General features: G+C 39.9%; 1 protein-coding gene across 1 annotated transcript in view; it reads right to left on the bottom strand.

Moving 5' to 3' along the window:
* LOC306865646 (roundabout homolog 2-like) overlaps positions 1-22,527 on the bottom strand; it is a 76,469-nt gene extending 53,942 nt beyond the window's left edge. The window contains exons 1-2 of the mRNA XM_079410375.1: positions 21,963-22,527; positions 5,047-5,373 (exon numbers count right to left, since the gene is read on the bottom strand). Coding sequence (XP_079266501.1) covers positions 5,047-5,373; positions 21,963-22,026 — 391 coding nt within the window. The 5' untranslated portion in view covers positions 22,027-22,527. The remainder of the gene's footprint in view (positions 1-5,046; positions 5,374-21,962) is intronic.
* Positions 22,528-23,682: the final 1,155 nt, after the last annotated feature.

The raw sequence follows: 23,682 nt of genomic DNA, 5'->3' as shown, positions 1-23,682 counted from the left end.
ATTGGATGAACCACAATGTGTATGCAACTATTATTATCATTATAAACTATATTACTTGGCAGAAGAATTACTTGTGATTATTTATTATCTACTATCATTGAATTGTATTTAGATGTAATAAGAGGCCTAATTATTATAATTATTGCTGTTTTTATTATTACAGTATATTTAGATTGATTTATTTAGATGATGATGATTAAACGTACTAATAATAAATGTAACTACTAATTCTACATTCAAACGAAGTAACCTGAGTGTAACTACAGAGAGACAAATGAGAGTCGTTGATGTCTCAGAGTTGGTGGCTCCCTAGAGGTGGGCTGCATTGTCCCTTGTGTCCCTGTCTGCTCTGGTCATAACCCTGACTATATAAAAGCTCACAGATGCACCCCTGCTTATCAAGTTGAGTGGGGGTTTAGTCTAAACTCCTCCTTGCACCACCTGTTGCTCATTCAGCTAAACACTCTCTCTCTTTCTCTCGTTTCCATTTATGTTTCCATCTCTTTCTTTTTTTTCTGTCCCTAGTTTATTATGACTATCTTTACTGCATATCTCTCTTTCTCTCCCTCCAAGGTGGCCTTGTGTTCATATGTCTGATCTGTGTTACTTGTGGCTGGCTTTAAAACATTCATTAGGTAGTGAGAGAGTTAAATAGCCAGGGGACAGAAGGTCTGTGTCGCCCCGTGTCCGAATGACCCCACCCTGTCAGCAGTCTCCCTGACCCCTGGAGTTCGACGGGCTAAGTGATCTCATTATTACTGCACGGACACACACGCAGCCACATGCACGTCTGGACAGACCGAGGTCAGCTTTATGCAGTTGCTGGTTAATACGCATTTGCTAGAAAAACGCATTTGCAACTTGGCACCTCTTTGGGAAATTCAGAAAGATTAATAGCTCACATATTCCCAACGAAGGCTCTGGAATAATAAATCTACTTTGTGGATGCATCTCATCAAAGTCTGAATGAAGTTTTAGCAGCTTTGCGGGACTGAAATTGTCTTCTGAGTCACAGAAATCTGATTTATGTAGGGTGTGTCGATGCATTAGAGCTACAGTAAAAGACTGCTCAAATCTAATTAAAAACCTTTACAACGCTCTTTTCTGCTGGTTTCATAATCAATTTTTACTGAGGAGTTTCAAGTCTTAACTGCTCCAGGCCACCCTTCACCACCCACACGAGTCTAGATCCAAGGCAATAAGGTTAATAGCACCGAGGGCAGGCAGCCCAGAGGGGGACAGCATGCCCTACTGAACATAAGCCACTATTACTTTAGTTTTGTCCTGGACTGAGGGGCTTCACATAAATAGGCTTATCTGTCAGGATGTCTCCAGCTTAAACCCTAGAGGTGCAGAGTGACCCATAAGCAAACCCTACCATCTCCAGCAGAATGGCCCAACTCAGGCTTTCTGCGGACCTTACTGGTATTTTTAATATTTTAATATTACATTTACAATATATTCAATTAATTATTAATATAATTCATTATAATTTAATGATTATTAATCTATATTATTATTAGATATGATATATCAAAATATTGTTAAATTAAATAGAAAATAATTAAATGGATAATATATTTATAAAAAAAATTATATTTAAATCTAAAATAGTGAAAACATTCTTGTAATGAATATTTAGTATATATTATTAACGAACTATAAATAAACAAAGTTAGCTAAATATAAACTTGGAAAAAAAAGGAAGGCATTTAATAGAATAGTTTTTGCTGTGGTGTCGAGAATCATGAAATTTCGACTAGGTTGCTGACATCACAACAATCCTAGTTACAATTCAGTCCAAACTGGCTGCTGACCTGTGTTTCTGCAGTACAACAGGTTTTTGGGACCCTCCCCATAAGTGGAAAAGTGTCAAAGTTTCCAGCCTCTCACAGCTAATCAAAACAGAGATCAAGAGTATCATATCTTCCTTTCACCTGTTCATTCCCAACATTCCATAGAACAGCTGCAGTTCCGTCGTCACCTGTTCTCCTGGAAACCAGTCCTGACCCCAAAACAACTTTCATTAGAAGCTCCAAATGGCTGATGTTTACCCATAAGCCATGCAAAAGTATAAAGAGGGGCGACTCCAAATGCTGAGCATCATTTAAAAAGTAATAAACCACAAACCACAGATGAACCATCACAGATCCATTCCCTTTCATCTATCATTTAACGTGTGAGAGTTCTGTCACTGTAAATCATCCCAGCTCCGGCTTCATCATCTGAATAATGTAACTGTGCCTAGATAACTCATCACCTCGACCATAAATACCGCCTTCAAAAAGCAGCGTATATAAACAGGCTGTTAAAACACTCTCTGGGAATTTGGTCCCTCCCACACATACTGGGCCAAGAGCCTGTTTATTCTCACCAGAACATCTCGCGTTTGACCGAAGATCTGTGCCCTCCTAATGTATGACACGCTGCCTGCTGGTGGCAGATCAACACGCCTGGCATATGGGTTCCCTCCTTCTCCTTTCTATTTATCTTTCTACCTCCCTTTCTCGCTATATATATACCTCTCTCTGCCAAACCCCCAAAACCTGTGAACCAGACAAGCTCTATGGCTGGCAGCAGACCCCTCATCCCCGTCTCCCGCCCACCACCTGGCTGATGGAGCCGTGCCACAATGGAGAATGATGATCTCCATGCAGAGAGCTGGCACTATGTGCCCAAATCTCATCACCACAATGCCCACATAGCTTATTCCATCAAAATAAAGCTATTCTGAAATTGTATTGCATTAAAGGGGTATTAAAGGGATAGATCAACCAAAAATGGAAATTCTGTCAGCATTTACTCACCCTCATGTTGTTCCAACCGGTATGACTTTTTTGTACTGTGGAACATCAGAGAAGCTATTCTGAAAAACAATGAGTTTTGGACCCCACTGACTTGCATTAAATGGACAAAAACAGTTGCCAAACTATATTCTTTTTTTGTTCCACAGAATTCAGGATTGAAACAACGAGTTGGGGTGTAAATATGGGCTTTCATATGTTAATGTACCCGTTATGATGTCACAATTAGTTTAGTCTTGCATAAATAGCCTCAATGAACTAATTAGGGAAATTTGAATTGTAAATGGAAGTATATAATGATTATATATCATATTTTAGACTGACAACATACTGACTAAGCTATACAATCAATGTATATTTTATCTGTGTGATTTTTTCTTGTTTTTGGCCACCATTCCCTAGAGGAAATGTCACAATGTCATCTCACAGGAGAGCCAAACATATCATAACTAATGATATAGGCCACCTGGATGATGGGGGCATGGATAAAGGACAGGACAGACAGTTGGCAAGGATGTGCAGTTTAGGAATCTAGACCTAGAATCAACTCCTGTGGGGTTCTAGAAATATTTGTGTACCAGAATTCTTTCCACTGCGCACATTTAGTCTATAGTTAATGATAATGACAGTCTCGTTTGAGGAACATAGACTGCAAACTTTTCTGCTCAATGTGAGAAGAACTCATCCAAAAACCTTTCATTTGTAGGGGTAAGCTTGGGAATTTCAGATGTTTGATTATGCGTTTAGCTTGTTTTCGGTTCACTGAGGTAAAAACATATTTTTTAGATACCGCTGTAAAAGAAGTTACCGAGACATACAAATTTCCAAGCACTAAATTGAGAGTCTCTATCGTATTCTGGATGAAAACCGCAACTTTGGAAAACTAATTTTCTCAGCAACAATAAAAAATGTTTTATTCAACAGACCATCTGTTCTGTAACCCTCATGGATCACGATCTTACAATGAACTTAGAGTTTTGAAACACCACAGTGTCTTTTAGGCGCCGGATATCACTAATGAATGAATCTGAAATGTAGGTTAATGGTTTTGGTAACAGCATCTAACAGTCAGTCCTATAATTGAATGAGTTATTGTTCAAATCCAATCTGAAAAATATTTGATATGGAAATATCTGAGAAATATAACTTTCAATGCTGATAAGAACGAAGAAATAAAAATCAAACTGAAAAGAAATCCAATCTGAAAACGCTCGTTGAGAATGAGAATAAATATTATCATGAAGCAAATAACCGTTATTTCCAGCTTTGGAGAGCTGCACCAACTTCAATCAATCCTGAAGACATCAAAAGTAATACAGTTTCTTTGCTTTCCCTTTTAAATAAAGATACAGCAGCTCAACGGGGAGGTTCAGATCCTAATTAGATAGCAGAGTGTGAGTGAATTGTAAATGCTTTGGGTTTTGAAGCGTTTTGCAATAAGAATGCATGGAAGAGGAATTTAATAGACAGGATTTATGAGTAGCTGGAGACCGAATCTGCGCTCTGGCTTTGAATTGTGTGAGAATGGTGCTATTCTTTCCAAGCGGTACCAGAACACGGGGACTATTATGTCTCGCTGATATCTCAGAGCAGATGGTGAAATACTCGAGCAGGTGAGGGATCTGTCCTTTGACGACACCATTTAAGGTCTGCAGGCCACCTAGAAATGATTCTGTATCAGAAAGCTCTGCGGTCGCATGACAAAAACATAACATTGCAGAAGCATAATGAAATTGGCGATAATCTAATGACCAAAATCAAATAGTGCCATCAGCATTTAATTAGTGCGTATTGGATATGGGAAGCCCTGCTGTTAAAACCTGGAGCCATTCCATGAGAAACACTGAGATGCTGGTGGATTTTTTTTAAGCTAACATCTGTCACCTGGAAGCCGCCAGCATTACGCTCCTCTCTTGGCTATTTCTGGGGTTGAATTTATCTCAAATACCAGCTTTCATCCATCTACATTAATACCACAAATCAGATTACCTCCTCTAAAACTAACAATGACCTCAGACCTCACTCCATCCAGGGACGACGGTTATGGGCCGCCGCTGCGAGTGGAAGCCTAAACAAGATCGAGTGGAGATGGAGGAGAAGGGAAAAAATGAGGAGAGCAGGACAAAATGGGAAAGCTTTATAGAAGCGGAGGAAAAAAGATGAGCACTGCGGAAATTTGCAGTCGGAGAGATTGAGGAAGAGAGCGCGAGGCAAGGATCAGAGTACAAATGAGCTGACTTACTTGCGACCTCCAAAGAGGCATTACGGCTGACGGCCTCGCCCAAGTAATTCCTTGCTACGCACACGTACACTCCTTCGTCAGGCTTGCTGCGTCTTCCGTGAACAATTCGGAGGAAGAATAGGGAACCGCTGGGGAGGAGCATGCGGTGGGAGCGTGGATCCTCACGGTCCGTTTCGACTCTCTCGCCATCTTTGTACCACTCCACCATAGGGGTAGGCCGACCTTCGGCCTTACAGTTCAACGTGGCGGGCTCGCCCTTGGAAACAATGAGGTCTGAGGGGTGTTCGACAATCCGTGGTGCGGCATCTTCCAACCTCGGCCGAGATCCTATAAGAGAGAGAATCGGTGGTCACTATTTGCATTACATGCAACTGAGAGAATTTGGTATAAAAACAACTGCAATAACAAAATGTCTTTACTAGATGCGGTAACATTTTATTTTAAGGTGTCCTTGTTACGTTACCTGTAATATTAATATTATAATAACAAATTATGCATAATTACATTAAGACAAACCCTAATCCTAACCATATAATAAGTACATATAGTTAATTAATATTACTCAGTACTTAAATATATACCTACACTGTAACAAGGACAACAAAATAAAGTGTAACCCCAGATGCGACACCGTGTAACAAGCAATACAATTATAGTTGTGAATCTTTTTGATTCACGATTCACTGCTTTCTAATTTGACAGTTTTTGCAAATTCAACATACAATTCGATTCAATTTTATTAACAGCAATTTCATTCAGCATTTTTAAAATTTTTATATTCGTATAATTCATTATATACTTAACTGTGATATATACTGTGATACCTATCATGTATCTGATCAAGACATATAAGAAATAATAAGTTTATTACCCCAAAAGGACTTTGGACAGAGTGGAAAACGGGAGTGTTTGTAAATAAAATAAAATTGTAAAATATCATAATAAATGTAAAATAATTCCATAATGTACATATGCAATTTTATGTAACATTATAAATGATATAAGTTAGGGATGCTCAAGAATTGTAAGAATTGCTGTAAGAATTTTGAACGATTAATACAAAAAAAACATGTCGCGTCGGCCTATAAGTCGCATTTTATTATTTCATTCAGAAAGAGGCAAAATGTTTACAAACATTATAATAAACACTGTAAACATAGCTACGCTATTTTAGTTCCCCTCACTCCACAACAAATCCTTTCAGTTTAACAGTATTTAGAAAAGAACAAGAATTAAAAATATAAGAAGCTATAGCTATATAAACGACAAGCCAAAACAAATTAATTTAGGCTAAAACAAAACTGAAACCAACGCTGGGTCTCTCATTCGACACAAAATCAAATGTTTCCGTATTCGCAATATATTTTTTGAATGTCAAAATATTATTTATTATGTACTTCACTTGCATTCCAATATCCACGTAAAACAAAATGTTTTGTAACATCACGGCATTACGGTGATAACGCTTAATGGCACAGATTTTAGGCTACTACATATTTAAACTGAGCTTTAAAACAGTTTTTTTCCATATGTTTGACTGACTGTAATGAACAGGCTGCATTGTCAAGGTAGCAATGCTTAACTGTGTGCACGCAAGGGCATAAATTCTCACTTACAGCTCTTAATTCCAATTGGAAGTTAGCCAATGAGATGCACAGTCTTGGATCCAGCACCTGCTTTACCAATGCCATCTTTGCAAGTTGATTATTCATGCCACAGTTGACAAGGATGTGAAATATAATTTTTGCCAATACTCAGCTAGGTAAAATTAAGAAGTTATACATATGTATTGCTCATATGCATGTCATAAACTGGCATGAAAATTACATGCTCTAAATTCAACAGCTATCAAAGAAAACAGAAATTCATTTCAATCCCGCAGTAGCTGGAATACTAGGATATGTATATATAATTTGTCTTCTGTTTTAAGGCGCATATGAATTCATGCTGACTGCCAAGGGTTTTTTGTTTCACACAGTTGTTGAGGGGGGGGGGGGGGGAGACACCGGTGGTATGGTAATTCAGGTAGGCTTTCAGAAAGCTATGAAATTGCTTTTCTCTCTCCCAATTTCAATGACAGTGTGGTGGTGGGACAATTACGGATGAATAACAACAACACAAACTGATTCTCAACAAGACCGGGGGATTTCAGCCATCGGGAGATATCTGGGGATGAAAGTGAGTTATTGTGCATGGTGATTTTGGAAATAATTACCGATCCTGGCGGCAACAATTATACTGGGGTTTAAAATTTGTGACAGGAGAGAGACTGATTTTCAGTAGTCAGAGTGAGGGATGGTGAAAATATCTTTGAGTTGGAAATGAATCACATGTGATAGCTCTAACAAAAAGCTACAGACATCTCCCTGGGGAAACGTCCATCACCACCTCAAAATACACAAAAAGTTACACAGGATTATGAGGAAAACACAGTAATACATTTCACGCACATGGAGATAAACTGTAATCTAACAGTCCTCTGTTTACACCAGCAACGTAGCATTAAAAATAGTGCTTTTAAGGATTATTTCTTACCATTCAGATCTGCAAAGCTTTACTTTGCTTTATTACTTCATATTCAGTCGAGTGGATAAACACCCCTGGGCCAAAGACTAATGCAACTTAAAACAAACCCATTTCCCAACCACTTTACCCCAGCCATGAATAACATGACACAATGACCTTAGTAGTACATTGGGCTCCATCCACAAGAGATGGCAAAGGCCAAACCGCAAGCTTTGTGTTCACCTCCGAATCCCCAGAACTGTTGCCCTTCCACTCTTTCAAAACAAAAAGCCCTGTGGCCCCGCTGGGTTAAGGGAGCGGAGACTGCCAGGGTTTGGCTAATAGCTTTTAGCGGACTGCCGAACAGACTGCGGTTGGCAGGGGGTGGAGGAGAAACAGTGGGGTAAGAATCCAAGAACAGGTTTATAAATAAAACAGACCAAACACTCCCGACCTGCCACAGAGGAGATGTAAAGCAGGGAGAGAGATGGAAAGTAAAGACTGAGCTAAACGCCTACCAAAGTAGAAGCTATCTCACCTAAATGTGACCTCGAGAAGACCTGGGGGACTTGGGAAAATCTAAGAGAGCGACTGACTGTGCATATAGAAGTGGAAAACAACATCTGGAAAAGCTGACTAATCGTTCGCCCTGAGCTTTCGGAGTCTTCTAGACCAGTCGCCCATTATGAGGTGCTAGAACTGCTACTTAAAAAAACAAAAAAAAAACAAGTCCCATGATGGGCGTTTGGGGGATTTTGACAACTCTAAGGAACTCTGTGGTCTCACACCCTGTCAGAGAAAATCAACCCTCTGGGAAACACTTTAAGGGCCTTCTGAGGCAGATAACACATCTCCAAGAGCATCTTTTATATAACAGCGCTTGGAAATGAACATTAAAATGTCTCTGGTACTGACAAGGTAGGAAAGAAGTGCTCAAATAAGGAAGTGAATAAGGCAGAACAAAGGTGATATAATTTTAATAACCTCGTCACAAAAGGCTGCTTGGCTCCACTGTGAATTGTGGGAAGTGCTTTGATTTCTGGTCGCCGAGTGAAATAAAAAAGACAATCTTGCCTGCATTAATTATTAATGGTGCTCACCAAGGCAAGTCACTCTTTTTCAAGTACATCTGTACTACAGACATGAATGATACTTCAAACCATGCGGCTTGTTAAGGATTAAGTGATCAGACTCATGTTTTTCACATAGCAGACCATAAAGTTACAGGAGGAACCTGAGTCATATGGTGGGAATATCATGGAGACCTTTAACTTTTAATCTTGGCCAGTAAGTAACCACCTAGCAACCAAACAGAATACCCTACCAACCACAGAAACTTGTCAACAATGACTCAGAAACAGGGTTTTTGTTATGCCTTTTAGATTCCAATTTAGGCTAGTTCCAGAATTTTAACAGAATTTTAATTGAGGTAGCATCGAAAACAATATTCAAATTTGAATCAAGTACAATTAAAATGTACAAAAAAGGAATATAACTTATTTTAACTAGAAAAGAAATCTCATTCATAGATAGATCAAAAATCTAGGCTAATTCTATGTTACATTAGTAGCACAACTTCAGTCCAGCTGTTAAGGATTACATCCAATACATGCTGCTGAAATTAGAGCATGTCCTATCTGGAAGAACCCATACAAGTGACAATCTCACTGTGTGACACACTAGTAATGGTTCCAGCAGTTAGATTGATTCAGGCATAAAGGGAGGTGCTGCAACTACAACTCATCTGCTCTTAAAGGCTTCAAGCCCTTGTACTGTAATAGGGGTTTGACCTTGTTATGTGAAGGAAGAGGGGGGAGATACATGCATCTGGCTATCCTTCTGATCAATCCCAAGGGGCTTTTAGCACTAAGAATATTTATCTCCAGTGTTGGGGGGAGGAAATAAGATCTCTAAACATGGCCCAGCTAAACAAAGACAGATGATGCAAGCCACGTTGCAGTAATAAGACATGCTCTGGGAAATTTTCACAAACAGCAAGTGCAGCGACATATGCAAATATTCAGAGTCTTCCAAGAGAAGGTGTCAATGCCAAAGGATCTCCATGACAACCGTACAAGGAAAGGTCAGATGTCGATCTAATAATTGTCTCCATCCCTTGAAGTATGTGTGAAAACCTGAAAGTCACAAGAAGAAAGATGAATTAAGCAGTTCTAAAGAAGCGCAAATTAAAATGCAGGAGGAATTATCAGCGCGGGAAAAATTTGTATAAAATCTTGAACAAAAGCCTTTTTTTTTTTACTTAGATGAATAAGACAAGATCCAGAAGAACTTTGACATCTAAAACAATTTTGCAGCATGTCAAACTTCATTATTACATAAAAGCACAAAGCTTTGATGCTCAAACCACAAAGTTTAACACCAAAGACAAAAATGGCCAACTTTCTTTCTTCCAATTCTCATCTGCAATTCTTTTGAGTGGCTTCCCGCCCCCCTTAAATAGTTGATTATTTTACAACCTCACCCATCCTTTTTTCACTGGAATGTGGGAATTGATTTGCAAATGTGCATTCATTACCCTAAGTTAAATTAAGAAGTGTGGGGGGGTGTTCCTTTCGACATTCTTTCTTAACCGATCTGTTTTTTTGCATTTACAAACAACAAAGGGGCTCTTGAGAAAGAAGACAAACCCGGGGTCATAAAGCAACGCTCTTTGCTCCTGCAGCTCCTGACGGTGAGAGGACAAAGTGAAGCTGGTCACATGCAAAAAGGAAATTACACAGGAGCGCTGCTGTTTTCCTCTGGGACGAGTGTTTCTGCCTGGATCAACCCTGCGAGATGGGAACCGGGATGGATTAAGCGCAGTGCCAAGCGCAAAAATTCCATGACAGCTTCTACAGAGCAACCTGACACCTTTAGGGGTTGCGGCAAGAGCTGCTTATGTGCTTCCTGCTTAAGAAACAGCAAAATATGTTGTGTTTACTGCAGGGGATGAAGAGGATTTCTCATTCCAACAGGAAGAGACAGCATCGAGTCACGGAGCCTTAGCAAAACAAAGTCTGCGTACAATTGAGGGTTCAGGGGCTGTGTGTCCATTACATGAGCTTTGATGTTGTTCAAAGAGATGAAATACTCTCTTTGTTAAAATAGTATACTTGTATACAGGGGATTTAACATGAATGCAAATGGTACTTGGTTAGTAGAAAGATAGACATTCCTACTTACTGCACAAAACACTTTGTGATATATAACCCAACCCAATCCTTAATCTTTAGAGCGGTGCAAATGGGACTTCCTGACCTTATCTTCACGCGAAGGCTCATCTGACCACTCCATTGCTTTAAGAACCTTCTCACTTCACAAAATAAACAGTACTTCAAATGAACCTTCTGCTGGGCAGTGGCAACATTCAGCTGAAGGTATTGATCCCTCTGTGGATTCCCAAGAGAAGACTTGGTGGAAAAAGGAGGGGACGTAAATACGATTCTTTCAGTGGTTCGAACTGTTAGTGAGAATCTCTTTAAGTGCTGACCCTAAACCCTACGATCTCAAACAACACTAAGCTCTGAGTTGCCTCAGGTGATCAAGCCATTGAGGCGTAAAAAAATAACCTCCTGATCACCCTGGACTTGCCAAACTAGCTCATTCCTTTAGTATGAGGGCATTTTTAGTACAGGCTGCAAGGAATCCTTTGCTCTTCTCTGGCAATAGCTGTCTTTTTGTGTTGCCATATACTCAGATATGTATCAGCACTCTGAGACACATTTGCCCGGGTTCATTCAGATTCTGTGAACCCTCTCTGAATGCGGTACAAAAATACCACAGTCTGTTTTCCCTGACCTCCTGTAATTCAAACTCTCCTCACCAAAGAAAAACACATCTGGAATACATGTCAATGGCATATTGCATATCTCAAGGGGGTGTCGACTTGTCCCATAGAGAAAGAAGTAGGGAATAAAAGATAAATTGTGCATGGTGGCGACAGTGGAGCTCCGGCCCATCTGCTCAGTGTTGTCTGAACCTCTTCAGTGCCCCGCTAATGGAAGTGGCCCGGTTGGGGTGACCAGCATACCGCGACTGGTTGAGATAGCATCAGCTTCCTGGTCCTCCTAGCAGTGTACCACGTTCCGCTGGGTTAATCCCACCAGGCACTTTCCGCTTGACCCCAACATTGCTAGGTGAGGCCCACACTGAACTACAAATTTAACAGGAAGTGAAGTTCCAGGCTGAGGAATCTGACTGTACAGCAGATCTAGATGTTTTGCCAAACCTGATATTTTTTCTGCTATTCACACCAGTCGCATTTAAGCACAAGCGAAGTTCCCTTTAGAAGACCGCCTCGTCTCCTGATCCCTTAAGACTGCCATTTTTCAGCTTCAGGTCAAATTCCATTGAAAAGGTAAAACAAAGTGTAAGCGGGCTTTGAAGTCACTTTCTTCATCAAAAATAATACAGCCGCTTTAAAATTCTTTCAATCTTCAATGGCCGGGGCCTTCAATGAAGAGCCGACCTGACTATTCATGAACTGGATCTTTGAAAGTCAAACAGAGAGAGATGAAAAGGACTGGGGTGTAGTCAGCACTGTACGGACGGGCTTCATGTTAAATACATGCTCGGGGAAAGCGTGCATCGAATGGGACGATGATTATGCCTTTATTCAACATTTGTCTACTCCCAGAACAGCGGGAACTCTGCATATCTCCCCCTGACATCCAGAAGATAACATATCACATTCAGGATGTATTCTTGTTGCTTTGATGGCTGATGATTGCAGGAGGAAATGACCAAAATGAGGGGTAGGAAAACCCCTAGGCTTCCCTTAGCGCTGGACTTAACCTGTGAATGTTTCTGAAGATCTGCAACATATGGCACTGCGCTGGTGAAATACACAGCTGAATCGCTTTCAATTAGTGACTCACACATTTAACAGGTTTAACATTTAAGTCAAGTGGTGCTCGTCGAGATGGTGGGTGTTTTGCATAAGAATGACTCACTGGGACAGTAATAAACATGAGCAGTCCTGGCATGGCTGGATACAAGACTGACATGTAGGCAGGGAAGAATTTTCTTCTTGAGAAAGGCATATGAGATAAAATACTAATTAATGGACTGCATAATAATGATGTGCATTCATATGCTGACAAAGTGAATGCACAGCTTTAGCAGCCAAATTAATAAGACTACTTTCCATTTTTAGATTTAAAACAGAATATAATATTACGACAAATTTCAGATGAGGTCAACTGAATGCTATGATACACTGCTAGGGAGTGCAATGGCAGTTTCAGACTTTCATGCTTTGGTAGTGTACATTTTTAAAATTTTATATATATAAAATATCAAATGTTTGATATGAGATGAAAGAGAATTCCCTCAGGGAGCACTTTTGCCCTATTTTGGGTAACTGGGGCATTTCTGTCACTATTGGTGGCAGTTTTGCCCAAAGCATTGGTTCATCTCTGACTCCAGTCTCAGAGCTAGAGACTGAAAATACTAAATTTAACAGTTAATTTGCATTCTTAGTCTCTCTACTGCACAAATCGTTACGAGAAAACTTCTAAAATTCCACTAAAATATTTTGTCATTACAACAGGCTAGATATAAAAAAAAAAAAAAAAAGTAAAAGCTGTAATTTAACTAAAACTATTTGTAATGTAAAATAAAAAAAGGTTTAAATATGAACTCAAAACAGTAAAATTTATATATATTAGGGGTGCCCCCGACTAAGGATTTTCATAGTCCAATCGGAATTGCCGAATCTTGCCGATAGTTGACTGATAGTCGAATATTTTTTGGGGGGTGTGGTCAAAATACATTACCAAGAAACAAGTCAGACATTGGACAATCATAAATACTGATGTTAACACACAGGGAAAATGTGCAGCGGACGCCACGCAGATACAAAAATAATGTTTTATATTTTGATTAAACGATATAATAAATTTTTTACAATAGTGCCCCAGCTAATAAAATTACGTAACTGTTACGTAACTGCAACGTAATCTGGTGACTAAAGTTACATCGTGGCGACCGGAAAAGTGAAAGGTGCCGTAACTTTGTGAGGTTGCCAGTAAGTAACTGCGACGTCGTGGATCAATAGTTGTGTGCTGGTAATCAGTTGGTAATTTTTTATTATTATGTATTTTCTATGGGCGGACATGCAGTAGTTAAACCTAATTTATGTCCTCATATGCCCAAACTAATGTAAAGGCTGTTTCAACAGCTGTGAATGATGAATACACACTCGAAATGAACTAAGTTAATTTATTTTGAAAAACACACACGCATGGACAGTAAAATACACTCAAATTATCTATAAAAACATAGGATATACAGCAAAATATGAATGAAAGCATTCAGTGCTCAGAATCAATATAATAATAATAATAAAGAACGTGTAAATGATGGTCATAAAATTACGTGGATGCGATGTTGCAGTTACATTGCCAGTAAGTAATTAAATTACCAATATATTATCAATAGAGGACATATCTGGGACGTGCTTGGTAATATTACGATGTTAGGAGGACGTACTGACAACGTTGTGAGTTGGTAATTTGATGGTAATTAAATTGCGGACATGTGACGTCGTAGTTACGTTGTCCATTGGTAAGTCATGACATTACCAAAAATTACCAATACGTTATGTAACTGTTACATCATGTGTTAGCAGGGGCTCTCATTATAACGTTATGTATTTGACAATTATTAATGTTCTGCATTTCTGTTTTGAGCTGCACGCGCTAAAGATGACCATATGGATGCAGCAAATTCCTGCAGTAAGAGAAACTATTTGGCATAGAATAGAGCTGATAATATCAAAGTCTTGCCACACGTCTATGGAGACACGAACAACAGCCTGTTAACACTTCAATCGCTCTGACAGAGACAAAGACAAAGAATATTGACAGCACGGAAAAACTTTCACAACATTCTTTGCATTGTACTCAAGGACCAATTCCAACTCTGTCAAGCTGCGATTTTGATCTACACGACCATTAAACAACAACCGTGCACGTAATGTCCATGTCTAATAGCCCTCTGAACCCAGCAACTGTTATTTACTGAAACAACACAAAGATCACGACTGATGAGGATAACGGGGACTCAAAGCCAAATAGGAGCAAGAAACGAAGTTTAACAGCATGAAAGTGTGTAAACATAGGCGCCAGGAGGGAAGAGAACGAGAAAGGAGTGTGTGTTAATGAAGGTAATCTAATAGCAGTGCCCATGCAGATAGAGACTGAGTCATTAAATTGGAGCTCCTGATGAGAGAGCACACATGGCCCTGGGCCCTTTTGTTTACAGTGTGCCCAAACACACACTTATATACACTATTAGCCGGGTCTGTTTGCATCAACTAGTAAACAGAGCGAATAAAACACAGACCAGAGGTCTCTGTTGCTCTAAGGACAACACAGTTGCACCATGTAAACACTCAAAGCACAAGCCAGCTGTTTAAGAGTTGGAGTGCGTTGTTACTCAGTGTGAGAGTGTGGTAATCTAGGCCCAGCAGGTCCCGATAATGAGCAGTCATACTGTGTTGTTTGTCAGAAGGAATGGATCAAGAGGAATATCTTAATTTTTTTGTCCAAATGTGATCCGATAATTAAAAGAGTGGCTGAGCATTCATGTCATGGGAACTGTGCTCCAGGCCTAGAGATACTAAGCATTCTTCGTCTGGGTATGTAAGTGGTATGTTGCCTTGGCATGCAGGTTGCCCCTGCAATGCCCCACAGCTTCTTTCCACACACTGGCACACAGATAAACTGCAGAAGCCACTTGAAATTATCCAAAGTCTTCAACAAGCTTATCTTAATAGGTATATTTCCATGTTTAAAGAGTGGGAAAGAATGAGTATGCAGGGTCCAAAGTTAAAAGCAAGCACCAAATGTGTGCAAAAACTGGCTTTGGCAAGGAAATAATAGTTAAAATAAAAGTTAAACTTGGTAGTAAAACAGCTTTATTATCTATCCTTCGAAAGGTGTGGAAACAAGTTCATGTTGGACCTTGAAGGTGTGTTTAACAGCAATTTCTTAAACAGAGTATTTTATTGAGAAATGAAAAAAGCTCAAATTTCTTTCATCTTTGAGGGCAAGATGAACTTGGAGAGAGAAAAAAAATCAGTCCAAAAAAGAGCAAGCTATCATTACTGTGATAGCTTGCTGTAGGATTAGGACAAAGCAACAAACAAATGCAGCTATTGCATGCATTTCAAAAGCTCAGACTTTAAATAAATGTGTTTCTTAAACTCAAACATACTCTATATATACACACTTCCTAAATTAAGCAGGTATTGTTTTTTTTTTTTTTGGTATTTCATTTACATGGATGATGGATGAAAAGACAGGAATAATGTGTGTGTGGGGGGGGGGGGGGGGGGGGGGCTGCTACACTTACAGACCAATGTGTGAAAAGCCCCATACTGGAAAGATCCCAGAAAACAATCATGAACTTTCCTTATTGACGTTTTGTTGATATAAACCACACTGACTACTATCGAGTTATTGGATGGGAAAGAGAATCGCCAAACCACCGCTGTAGGGCATGTCAATATCGAAGTGGTGAGAAATTTTCTGATTACATACAGAGGCAGTTATACTTCTTGACAGGGAAGCTTAATATCGAACTCAGTCAGGGTTGGACTGCTAGATAGAAAAAGTCATTCATTAATGAAAGATACAATCTATAGTCATTTAAAAAAACAGCCAAAGAGAGTCAAAAGTAGGTTATGCACTTTTCCTATCAACAGCTATCGAAATGAGTGATGTACTTGCAGATGTCCTGATAATATTTCTACTTGAACCAATTAATCCTTGTGTCACTTTTCCAATCCATGTTTGCACAATTTACTCAACAGCTCTGCAAACGTAAAGTAAGCTACCACTTCAAGAAAACAAATCACAGATGCATATTTAAAATATATGAATAACTAACAAATTATACTTTAAACTACTAGTCATAGTTTGGCCTCTCTGATTGTTTGTATAGTGCTTCTCATTTGGAACATGGCTTTGAGGGTCACCACAGCCACTGGAACTAATGCGTAAGGCCATTAAACTGTCTTCATCTGCGGCCAGAGACACATGGTTGGACAGATTGATGCCAAGGCATTGTGTTGCATCCCCATTCACCCCCACACAGCAACGCCAGCAGAACCAACGTCTTTAGGGTTCAATTCAGACTTCCTGTCAACGCTAGACTCCTAAATCCAAAGCCGTATGTGTTTCTGGTTTCCTTACTTGACCAATTAAAAACCACAAAGAGGAGGTGATAAAATCATGCTATTTTGGGAAATGAGTTACGCTCTTGCATAGTGAAATATGTGCTTTTAATCAAAGGTGTCACTTTTTAAAGCACATTAAAAAGCACATTTGTGGTGCAGCTTTGATAATTCTTAAGTAATATCTCGACAACAACAAAAGAGTGCCGGAAAGATATTGCCAAGCTGTTTTGTCTCCCGGCAAGGATCCAGTAAAGAGTGTGAATGTGCCGGGACAGAAATCAGACTGAGACATCAGAGCGTGCTCAGTAGGAGATGCGCTATTTATCTCCCTCCTTATTGACAGCCTCTCGACAGCACACTGTTTACACAGAGGAGACAGGGAGTAACTGTGCAATCGAGAGGGAGACGCAGACTTCTCTGAGTCACACCTCTCATACACACACGCGCAAACATGCTTCGCTTCTGATCTAAGGAGCGACGACAGTCATGGAGACACAAGACATCAAAATAAGCTGTCGTGCATGGAGGGAAAACCCTAAATGACACATTTTACGCAGAAAGTCGCAGAGCTTTTGAAATGCTGCCAATCAAACGCTTATACAGTATAGGATGTAACAGCTACAGATCCTTGCATGTTAATTGAAAATACAAAAGAAATGTTGCGCTTACAATAATTTTCTCATTTTAAACTAAGGTTCTTTCTGGTTTAAAGGGTGTCATTACAGAGTGAGTCAAAGGCCGGCAGCCGTTAAATGCATGTTTGGGGACAATCCGGGAAGAGCCGACAGCTGTTTGTGGCTGTTAAAATTACTTCAAAAGGAGCAGAGTAAACATAAGTCCTCTTCGAACTACAAACGTAACATAGACAAACAACAAGTACACAACAATCACACTCAGAAAGGATCAGTCAGCTATAAATGAAAAGTTGAAGTGTAACTCAATGCCTTCTTTCAAAACCCTTATCAGGTGTGAGAAGGTGAGAGGAGATAGCCAGCGGCCCTCGCCACATACCTGAGCTGGATTATGTCAGAGGTGTGGGAAAAGAATGGGACAATGATAAATTCAGCTTCACCGAACTAATCCAGACTCACTTTTCGGATGGTTTTGAGCCTGTTATAAAAGCTAGAATTGGTTTTGGTTTGACCAGATCTGCTCATGAAACAAAAGAAGAGCACAGTATTGACAACACAATTTAGATTGGACTATAGATCTAGTCAAATAAAAGGTTTGCGTGTCATTTCATCCCTCGTCTGACGGCTGTGCTGCCCTTGATTCAGTGGCAGATTTTGTCAGCGGTTATATTGGAGGACAGATCTCAGAGGCAATGTTTACTGCCCCATAAAACAGAGCTTCTGTTGGCCAGCACTGCCAGCAATACTAAAAGACTGGATGACGCATGCTCTGATTTGTGACTGCGTGTTTTGAGTTTGAGCTCCATCAAGTTGATTCTTTATCGTCTATTTTATTTATCTTAAAAACAATTTTATACACTATCATTTTCGTTTCTATAACGTGTGAATATATCCCTTATAGCATTCTAAAACAAAACCAATCAGGGCGCCTTGTTATCACTAGTTTTATTTTGATTTCTCGAGTCTGCTATTAGCTTATAGCCCGTTAGCATCGACAGCGTGGCTGCCGCTAATCTCACTTACATTGCTAATGCTCTATTCACACACATTACCATTGTTTCACTGTTACTTGCTTAAATGGCGGATTTGTGTCTACCTTTGAGTGCAGGTGAGGACACATTCGAGCTGCATTCGGTGCAGCTGGAGCAGGAGGCCGTGGAGAAGCAGATCCGCGACCTGGTGGAGAAGCAGGCCCAGCTGAGAGAGCAGAGAGCCGCGCTGGAAACATCCCGGGCTGACGCTCACAAGTCCGGGGTAAGTATACAGCACGCTGCTAACACTCCCACCACCTCTTCTCTGTGTGTTTCTCTGCACAGACCTTGTGCACCCAGGACGCGATCTTCCCAGATGTCCTTCACTCCGGCGCCGGAACGCCACGGACCCTGGGTGTACCAGCAGCAGAAGACGCGAGCCAGGCCCTGGGCGACGACCTCTCCCCCTCCGCCGCCTCCGGTCTTCGAGATCTCCACTCGGAACCACGTCGCTCCCCTCCACGAGACGGAACACGACGCTGTGATCATCTGAGACTCCATCATCCGGCACGTCCATGCTACATTAGCTGAAGGTAAAGTGCACACTCACTGTTTCCCCGGTGCTCGTGTTCTCAATGTTTCTGCGATCCTGATGGGCGATGAGAGCATCGGTGCTGTCGTGCAGCAGGCGGGGGTTAACTACACCAAGCTGCGGCAGAAGGAGACACTGAAGAGGGACTTCAGGAGCCTGATCGAGACGGTACACAGCACATCGCCCGTGGCGACGATCATCGTGTCAGGACCGCTTCCCACGTATCGACGAGGACACGAAAGGTTCAGTAGACTTTTTGATTTAAACAAATGGTTATTGTCATGGTGCAAAGAACAGAAACTGCTCTTTGTTAATAATTGGAATCTTTTCTGGGAGCGTCCTAGGCTTTTCCGTGCTGATGGCCTGCACCCCAGCAGAGTCGGAGCAGAACTCCTGTCGGACAACATCTCCAGGACGCTACGCTCCATCTGACTAGTAAGCCAATTCTCAAATAACTGCTATGATGACTTTTGTTTTACCCACTTAAAAGATAGAAGTACTTGCGTTGTCCAATCTATACAGACGGTGTCTAACAACTATAATAATACGAAAATTACCATTATCAATTGTGCTCCTTCTTGCAAAAAAATGATCTCTATGAAGAATTTCAGACTTGCTTCTTGCTTCAGACCAAGGCTGCATCTCATTGCTAGTATTACTTTATCTTAGTGCTGCGTTCGACACTATAGACCATGACATACTCATAGATCGATTACAAAACTATACTGGTATTCAAGGGCAGGCTTTAAGATGGTTTCGATCCTACCTGTCCGATCGCTACCACTTTGTTCATTGAAATGGGGAGTCATCTCAGTTATCACCAATAAAGTATGGAGTACCACAAGGATCTGTCTAGGTCCTCTGCTATTTTCAATATACATATTGCCTCTTGGTAATATTATTAGGAAATACGGGATTAGTTTTCATTGTTATGCTGATGCTACTCAACTATATATCTCAACAAGACCAGATTAAACTTCTAAACTATCTAAGCTAATAGATTGTGTAAAAAATGTAAAAGATTGGATGACCAATAATTTCCTCCTATTAAATTCAGATAAGACAGAGATATTACTTATTGGACCAAAAAACATTACACAGAATCTCTTGGATTGCAATTTGCAACTAGACGGATGCACTGTCACGTCCTCTAAAGTAAAAAATATTGGTGTTATATTCGACAGCAACTTGTCCTTTGAAAATCATATTTCCCATGTTACAAAAACAGCATTCTTCCATCTTAGAAACATTGCCAAGCTTCGAAACATGCTACCTGTTTCTGATGCAGAAAAGCTAGTTCATGCATTCATGACCTCTAGACTGGACTATTGTAATGCACTGCTAGCTGGTTGTCTTGCATCTTCAATAAACAAGCTACAGATAGTCCAAAATGCAGCGGCTAGAGTTCTTACCAGCTCAAGAAAATATGATCATATTACCCCAATTTTACAGTCTCTGCACTGGCTACCTATTAAGTTCTGTATCATTTACAAAATATTATTACTTGCCTATAAGGCCCTAAATTGTTTAGCTCCTGCGTACCTAACTCGTCTTCTACCACGCTACAATCCAACCCGCTCCCTAAGGTCGCAAAACTCTGGACTTTTGGTAGTACCTATAGCAAAGTCCACTAAAGGAGGTAGAGCTTTTTCACATTTGGCTCCCAAACTCTGGAATAGCCTTCCTGATAACGTGGGTTCAGACACACTCTATCTGTTTAAATCTAGATTAAAGACACATCTCTTTAGCCAAGCATTCACATAATGCATTTTATAATCTTGTACTGCAGTTATATCTGATCAAATGTACATTATTATTATTCTTTAGCTTGGATTGAACAAATCATTTTTGCTTAGATGGAACAGCAGCTACGCTAATTATGCCTCTATTTGTGTCTCTGTTTCTATCATGGGATTAACATCCCATGATAACTAGGAATTACATAAACTTCAGTCTGGATCCAACCCTTAAATGATCTGAGATGACCGAACACCTGAGAAACGATAATGCCAACCCCTCAGAGGACCTCAGAGGATGCCAACGCTCAGACAACATACAGAATTACCAAATTTTGCCATAAATTAAATATATTAAGGTTCTGCAATATATAAATATATTGTGGAAACTTAATTTCCTGTAGAGCTGCTTTGACTTGTATTGTAAAAAGCGCTATACAAATAAACTTGAACTTGAATACCACTGATCTAAGCATAATTCAATTCAAGCTATGCAAGATTGTGGTTCTACAGAACCAGGGGTCCTGAATGCAGACTAGAGGGTCCAAAATAATATATATATAAAAATATAGAGTTTACATTTTCATGGAATTTCTTACTCTTTGATAATTTCTGCATTTCTAACTAATGGCCTGTCCTTCATCCCTGAGTCTGAATGAGGGGTCTTTGGGACTGTAAGGGTTAAAAACCCCTAATACAGAGGAAAAAGAGTTTGCAATAGAGAATAATAGTTAAATAATGAAGATATCCCTGAGTAGTTTTTCTATATTATGCACTCTCTCTAAAAGAGAATCGCCAAATTCAAGGTCTGATCTGTCCTAGAGTGAGTGTATTTACTGTAAACTGGGTCAGCTGGACTGTTTTGCCCATATGTTTATGTATAAACTGTATAAACATCTATAAATCATCTGCTTACATTAAAAGCATTGTATATATGCCTTTTAAGGACACATGAGATGCTGTGTAATACAATAAAAAATGGGTTGACTTTACTATAACTTAAGGAGAACATCTCAACCAAAACATGTTGACTGTTTGAATATTAAAAACACTGCAAAAAAATAAAAAAAATAAATAAAAATGTTCTGCTGCTGTGTATGAGTTCTGTATCTATATAAATGATGTGCATTATCACCGTACAACCGAAGCAACTACAATACCTCACAAAATACCACCATTCATAAGACAATATTTACGATTAAAAACACCAGAGAAGATGTCGACAACTATTCCACAATGTTTTGCGATCATAATCCTCATATGGCCATCTGTCGTGTTGTATTTTCTCCATCTTACCTTGAGACAAGCAGATGATGGCAAACGCAACGAGCAGCGCATCTAAAGTCCTGCGAAACTCCATCACCCTCAGATATAAAGTCCACTTCAGTCGCCTTTATCCGGACAAACAGTCCTTAAAACCACCTCAAAAGCGCTACAATCCGGTTGAAGTGCGAGGAGACGCGTTTGAACAGGCGGTCACATTGAAGAACTTTACAAACTAGACCCAAAACACAAAAAAACTGGGTAGGATAATCTGAGCATCACAAATACTCCATAGTCCCGTGCGCATCCTGTGCTCTGATCTGTACAGATAACGAGTCAATGTAGCGGACAGATAAGAGGTGATGCTCACAGTCCGTCCAAGCCGCTCTTACTTCCTCCAAGATTCATTTCACTGGCAAAACATTCTTTTCTCGTTTTCCTATGGAGTATGGAAAAAGTATCCGTTGTTTAATAGCCCCTGCAGTCAGATTTCCATCTCCGCCGCTGCCCCGCACTCTTCCCTTTGCTGTGAATGAACGGATTTACTACTCTCGCGTCTACAGGCGACCGTCTCGTGGCTCAAGCCCACCCCCTGACTACCTTTAACAGTTACCCACACTGGGGTAACAGCGCTCTTAAAGGGCCAGGCGCTTCATTTCGCTCAACCATATCGCTGTGAGTCTCAGTCACCACTGACATTCATTGTATCATTCCATTCAAGAAAGTGAATGGAGACTGAGGCTGTCATTCTGCCTAACATCTCCTTTTGTGTTGCGAGTGATTAAAAGATAAGAATTTTTATTTGTAGGTAATTCTTTTAAAAACATAACAGTTTTAGTTGATCAAATGTCTTCTGAGAATATATCCTAAAACAGCATTTTAGCTCATTTAAAGGAATAGTTCACTCAAAAATGAGAAATCTGTGGAAATGTCCATGTTTTTTCCTCTCTGTGGAACATAAAAAAGGAGATATTTTGAGGTATGTTAACTCTGCTCTCTTCCATACAGGGGAAATTATTTGAGAAAAGGTTTCTTAACTCCAAAACGGACAAAATAAAGCACCACATCTTCTCAAATAATAACTTGATGTTAATTTAAATATATTTATTAAGATACAGCTCAAATTTAAAAATATATAAATACATGAATGAGTATGGATTTGTTATAGATTTGGACTTTAGGATCATTTTAATAATCCTTTTATGGTGCATTTTTTGGAAACTGGCAACCCTTCGTTCCCAAATCACTGTCATTGTATGGAAAACTGCTGCCAGAACATTTTACAGAATTACTGCTTTAGTGTTTTTTAATGTGTGAGTAAATGATGACAGGATTTTCATTTCTGGATCAACTATTCATTTAAGAGCAACTACAGTGCTATATATTAATTTGAGCTTAATGAACAGTAAAATGAAGAGCCTGTAGGTCAAGGTGCAAGAAAACAGTGCAATTCATTTCACTATTACCTTTAAATTCTGTTCCGTCTCCAAAAAAGCAGCTTCAATCAGTCCCTGAAGACTCCGGTCTCTAAGCAAATCATCAATCACAGAAATGCCATTGTTTCATGGGAATGTCTAGATCAGAAGTGAAAAGCAATATCAGAGGTATATCAGTGTGGGATGAGGTTCAGACAATGAGACACGACACAGAAGACCCTCTGTCTGCGGCAGGTAATGATGGCAGATGATAACGGTGGATTCAGCCCTGGCAAATAACAGCAATGAATCACCAAAGAGGGAAAAGAGGGCTGTTT

Source organism: Barbus barbus, assembly GCF_936440315.1.
Source record: "Barbus barbus genome assembly, chromosome: 47".
Lineage (NCBI taxonomy): Eukaryota > Metazoa > Chordata > Actinopteri > Cypriniformes > Cyprinidae > Barbus > Barbus barbus.
Note: the sequence above shows the minus strand (reverse complement) of the source record. Positions and strands in the feature narration are given on the sequence as shown.